Source organism: Mauremys mutica, chromosome 11 (assembly GCF_020497125.1).
Source record: "Mauremys mutica isolate MM-2020 ecotype Southern chromosome 11, ASM2049712v1, whole genome shotgun sequence".
Taxonomy (NCBI): domain Eukaryota; kingdom Metazoa; phylum Chordata; order Testudines; family Geoemydidae; genus Mauremys; species Mauremys mutica.
Window position 1 is genome coordinate 35,991,795 of NC_059082.1, and position 6,369 is coordinate 35,998,163.

At 40.7% G+C, this 6,369-nt stretch overlaps 1 protein-coding gene across 2 annotated transcripts in view; it reads right to left on the bottom strand.

Moving 5' to 3' along the window:
- SCAPER (S-phase cyclin A associated protein in the ER) overlaps nt 1-6,369 on the bottom strand; it is a 340,257-nt gene that overhangs the window by 332,285 nt on the left and 1,603 nt on the right. For both annotated transcript variants that reach the window (XM_044979453.1, XM_044979452.1), the window contains exon 2: nt 3,815-3,890. In XM_044979453.1, the coding sequence (XP_044835388.1) occupies nt 3,815-3,890 (76 nt within the window). The remainder of the gene's footprint in view (nt 1-3,814; nt 3,891-6,369) is intronic.

The window sequence follows — 6,369 nt, forward strand, 5'->3', positions numbered from 1 at the left end:
CTTTTCTTCACAAATATTATGGAGGAGTGTACAGCATGCAGCTATAAGCATAGGAATATTGTCATCGGACAGAACCAGCCTACCATATAGGCCTGCCAGCGGACCTTTAAACAGTCAAAAGCACACTCAACAGTCATTCTGCACTTACTCAGCCTGTTGTTGAACAGCTCCTTGCTGCTGTCAAGGTGCCCCGTGTACGGCTTCATAAGCCATACAACTAAGGGGTAGGCAGGGTCTCCCAGGATCACAATGGGCATTTCGACTTCCCCTACGGTGATCTTTTGGCCTGGGAAGAAAGTCCCTGCTTGCAGCTTCCTGAACAGGCCGGTGTTCCAAAAGATGAGTCCATTATGCAGCTTTCCAGACCAGCCTGTGTTAATGTCTGTGAAACGCCCACGGTGATCCACAAGCGCCTGAAGAACCATTGAGAAATACCCCTTCCGATTAATGTACTCAGTGACTAGGTGGTCTGGTGCCAGAATTGGAATGTGGGTGCCATCTATCGCCCCTCCATAGTTAGGGAAGCCCATTTGTGCAAAGCCATCCACAATGTCACGCACGTTGCCTAGAGTCACGGTCTTTTGGAGCAGGATGCAATTAATGGCCCTGAACACTTCTATCAACACAAATCCAACGGTCAACTTTTCCACTCCAAACTGGTTAGCGACCAATCAGTAGCAGTCTGGAGTAGCCAGCTTCCAGAGTGCAATTGCCACATGCTTCTACAATGGCAGGGCTGCTCTCATTTTCGTGTCCTTGGGCCGCAGGGCTGAGGCGAGCTCATCACACAGTCCCATGAATGTGGCTTTTTTCATCCGAAAGTTCTGCAGCCACCACTCATCATCCCAGACGTGCATGACAATGTGATCCCACCACTCAATGCTTGTTTCCCAAGCCCAAAAGCAGCATTCCACCGTGGTCAGCATCTCCATGAATGCCACAAGCAGCGAGATCAATGTCGAACTGCTCTTGCCTTTGTAGTTTAAGGAATAACTCCGCTGCCACTCATGACATGTTAGTGAGAGCGAGCAGCATATTGGTCAACAGTGCAGGATCCATTCCTGCAGACCAAAAGAGGTAGAGCAGAGCGTGCAGTACACAAAACGTTGAAAGATGGCGCCAACTGCAGACAGAAGCACAGGGATTTCTGGGATGCAAAGCAATGCATCACGGAGCACTGGGACAGGACCCAGGATGCCCCGTAACTCCCTCCGCCTTCCCACAACTCTTAGCGGCAGAAGAGAATGAGATGCTCTGTGGGATAGCTGCCCAGAGTGCATCATTCCGAATACCATTGCAAGTGCCGCAAGTGTGAACACGCTATTGCACAGGCAGCTGACAGTGTGAACACACTACAGCTGTTTACCTTCAGCGCTCTCTGAGCGACACTCTAGCAGCCGGCGCTGTAACTCTGCCAGTGTAGACATACCCTAAAGCTCTGCACAATTACAGTACAAACCAAACAGCGACGTAGTTTGTGACAAAACAGGCAAAATCTTACCAAGATTCAGATGCAACTGCCAACATTTTATGGTATAATTTGATACTCTTAAAAATGCTTCTAATATATATTTATATATTATATATTATAATAATAAAATTAAATAAAAAATATGTTAAAAGAATTTTAAAGTTACAAAGTCAAGCATTCAAAAAAGTCAAAATTAAGATTTCTTGTGCAACCTCGATTTAGTCCCGTTGTGAGTATACATTAAGATAAAGACTTTAATTACGTGATCATGTACTATATTTTTCAGAAGACCTCTGCTTCATTCAATGCAAAGCAGGAATGGTGTTCACTGAATGGGCAGCTATTCAATATTTCTTTTTATCCTCTTCATGCAATGCAGAGCCCAAGGCCTAATTTATTATACATCAGCCAAACCATGAACTGAATATATAATTACTAAATTTCTCATGGGCTTTTCTATGGTGCTCTCAACAAAGTACCCGAGTGGTCACAGACATTAATGGATCTGTCTTCACACCACTATCACAAGGTGGCATTATTATCCACACTTTACAGATGGAGAATAGAGGAACAGAGACAGTCAGGCCAAAACTCACAAAAACTTAAAGGAAACCTACACAACACCTTCAAAAGATAAGCCTCGGAGCTTAAATTCCTAACTTTGTTGTATTGAGCTTTAAATTCAGTGTGTTTATTAGGTCCATGATTGTCTAACAATCTATAACACACTAGCTCTCCTTTATCTTATGGTGGCAGAGATGTTAACTGCCTCCTATCTTTTCCAGACCTGAAGAAGAGTGGTGGGTAAACTCAAAAGCTTGTCTTGTTCACCAGCTGAAGTTGATCCAATAGAAGATATTACCTCGCACACCTTGTCTCTCTAATATCCTGGGACCAACACGGCTACAACAACACTAAAAACATCCACTAATTTTGGATGCCCAACTTGAGATGCCCAGGGCCTGATTTTTTGCTGTACTTAGCATTTGTATAGCACGTTTTACAATAAGTTCAAACACAGCTCCAGTCAACTTCAATTGCAGTTGTGAGCACTCAGCACTTCTGCAAGTCTTGTCCCAGGTGTCTCAAGTTCAGCAACTAGAAAATTAGGAACATCAAATTAATGGTAACTTATAAAAGAGTTGGTTAAAGTGATTTGCCAAGCACTGCATAGGACTCTCTGGCAGAAGCAGAGGTAGAATTTTCAACCAAGTGACACTATATTTTCTCTACCTGCAGTTCCCAACCCCATTCACTATACACCTTCCAAATTCAAATTGTATGGCAACTTTAATTTTGGTATTTACTGACTTTTGAGTTCTTGACTTTGCAACCTGAATGTTCCTTTAGTGTAGATTTTTTTAAATGTCATTTCCTAATTTTTTTAAAAAGCAAACTAAAAAAAAAATCCATGTGGAATCATACTAACCCCTATGTTGGTCATCAGCAGTGTTGGCACCTTTAATCCACAGCCCAGACTTCTACAATGTGAGCTGAGTAACTGGTAATAGTAGTCTGTCAGCCTTTCTGAAGACTAGCCACTAGAGCAGGGATTCCCAAACTTGGTTTGCGGCTTGTTCAGGGTAAGCCCCTGGCGGGCTGCAAGATGCTTTGTTTACCTGAGCGTCCACAGGTACAGCCTCTCGCAGCTCCCAGTGGCTGCGGTTCGCTGTTCCCGGCCAATGGGAGCTGCGAGCGGCCATACCTGCGGACACTCTGGTTAACAAAGTGTCTCACGGCCTGCCAGGGGCTTACCCTGAACAAGCCGCGAACCAAGTTTGGGAACCCCTGCACTAGCAAGTTTCAGATCTGTTTGCTCCAGGAAAGGAATGCTCAGATTCAAGAATTTTGGTTTCAATTCCAGGTTCAACAGGGGAGGGTGCTGTAGTGGCCATAAAAAAACAAAAACCTATCACTCTCCTCCCTCTCCAGCCAGTCTGTCTCCTCTGTTTCTATCCACTATCACCCACACTCCTGTCTGTACATTCTGCTCCTATTCTCCATGTGCTCTTTTGCTAACACCACTCGGAACATAACAGAGAAATGGCCGCTTGACACAGTACTAAGGGGCCTCCTTCCCTTTCCTCACTCAGGACATATCTATACTACAAACTTAAGTAGACCTATGTTAGGTCAACTTACAGCCACTGCAGTAATTACTGTGGTGGTTGATGTCCACACTACCCTCCTTTTGTCAATGGCGGGCATCCTCAGCAGGAGCACTTCCACTGACTCAAGAGGGGCAATAGGGGGGGTGAGGGGGCTGAGAGTTGCAAACAAACCACAATTTTGTTTTGGTAAAGAAAAATCTTAAAACGCTGTTGCACTGCATGAGTGACTTACCATCATGTTATAACTGTCTGCTATATCAACAGTCTCACTTATCACATTTTTGGCTGACCCCATGGAGTTTTCATACCTGTGTTAAAATAAATATAACTAGTCATTAACTTTATTTTATGCCACATATATTTTTAAAACTATGTTCTAACTTTAATGCTAGACATAAATCTTTCGTTATTTCTTTAGAAGAGTTAGAAAATGAAGTAGCATTTACATCATGCATGCCAGTTTAAATCTATAGGTACAACTATCATCTAAATGTCTTAACAAAAGTTTATAAGATTTTTTATTAAAAGATTGCTAAACATCTGGCAGAAAATCAAAAGGTTAACAGAGGGAATTCATAGCAAAGTTTAAATCTCCATGCAGAAATAATAGTAATGCCATAAAGTGTATGTAAATTGATTCAAATCAATTGTATTGGAAAATATGTTCCTAATATAACAGGAAAATACAAATGATGGAAATCTAAAACCTTTTTAGAGGAGGTAATATTGAGGTCCAGGACTTCCCATCTGCCTCATCAGAGGCTTCTCAATTTAAATAAAGAGCTCTAGGTTATAAAACAAAACAGCAATTTCAAACTAGTCTACATCTGTTTGTTTGTTTTTCTTTTGGTTACACTACTAAGAAGGGTATGTCCTTAGTGTATGCCATAGTTTTGGAAAATAGCATATTATTCCTTTATGGCATGATCCTGCAGGCCATTTTCATGCTTGTTGTCCCACTAAAGTGAAAGATTTGCATCAGTGGTCTTTAAAAAGCACTTATTTAAAAGGGCTTCACTGAATTTCTTTACTTGCTTTAGGATGGTACACACATCTTTTAATAAATGAGGTTTTATTAAATATTTCCTAAAGCCAGCTTCACAGTAAATCTACATATGCTTTCACTGTTTAGATTGCGAAGAATCTTCTGCAGATTATGACAAAATCCAATTTTAGGTTTTTATTGCCATTATATTTAAAAGTTGTAAATGTATTTCATCTATGTAATGATATGATGATGACTCCCTCTATGATGTCACCAGCTAAAATGTTAAATTTTCAAACTGTCTCTTTGACAAGCACTTCCTCTGAAGCATCTGGTACTGGCCACTGTTAGAGACAGGATTCTAGAGTAGGGGCCTTGCATCTGACCCAGTGTGGCAATTCCTATGCATCACTGTTAAATGGCAGTACTGTACCTTTTTTTAAAGCTATAGTTGTGCCATTCCCCTGCTCTGATTGGTATGTCAAACTTTTCACATCTTGCACCCCATGTTATGTGTGTATACATTTCAATGTATATACTGTATACTCATAAATATTTAAAACCTAGGCAAGTCATGTAGGCTTTAAAAATAACCATCAGGTAACTGCTGGATTCTTTCTTTCATTTTTACTCTCCATTATTTGGAATACATTCTTTTAAACAAAAATCTAGGTTTTTTTCCCAGTGCTTATTTTATTTTTGTAATTTGGCAAACACTGTAACAATTTGCCTCTGAAACAAACACTGAAACAATTTGAGGATAAGTGAAATTAGCATGGTTGTTTTTGTTTAAAAAAACAAACACTTGATTTGTCAAAATAAAATGTGCTTGTGCATCAACATTATTTAAAAGATCAGCACACATCTGGGAACAGTCAGAAGCATGACACCCACACTAACATGGACCAACACTGAGAAATATAAAATATGGCAAAACAAGGGATGAAGAAGGGGAAGGAACCCTCAACACTGTAAGTATTCAGAAAATGCCTTTACACCTCAAAGTAAGTTAGACTCAAAATAATTTCCCCCCCCCATCAAATTAAAAATATTTAAATTAGTTGAAATTTGAGCCGTAGGAATTTTTACAATACAGTGTCGCTTTAAACTTTGGCAATCATGTAAGGACAAGATACCTTGAGATCAAGAACCTATAACAGCAGTTTCCAATCACTGCCATGTACATCAGTATCTATTATGCTGTACTGTCCATTTCATAGAATCATAGAACTGGAAGGGACCTCAAGAGGTCATCTAGTCCAGTTCCCTGCACTCAAGGCTGGACTAAGTATTACCTAGACCATCCCTAACAGGTATTTGTCCAACCTGCTCTTAAAAATCCACAATAGAGATTCCACAACCTACCTAGGCAATTTATTCCAGTGCTTAACCACTCTGACAGTTAGGAAGTTTTTCCTAATATCCAACCTAAATCGTCCTTGCTGCAATTTAAGCCCATTGCTTCTTGTCCTATCCTCAGAGGCTAACAACCACCATTTTTCTCCTTCTTCCTTGTAACAACCTTTTATGTACTTGAAAACTGTTATGTCCCCTCTCAGTCTTCTCTTCTCCAGACTAAACAAACCCAGTTTTTTTTCAATCTTCCCTCATAGGTCATGTTTTCTAGACCTTTAATCACTTTTGTTGCTCTTTCTCCAATTTGTCCATACCTTTCCTGAAATGTGGCGCCCACAACTGGACATAATACTCCAGTTGAGGCCTAATCAGCAGGGAGAAGAGCGGAAGAATTACTTCTCCTGTCTTGCTTACAATACTCCTGCTAATGCATCCCAGAATTATAT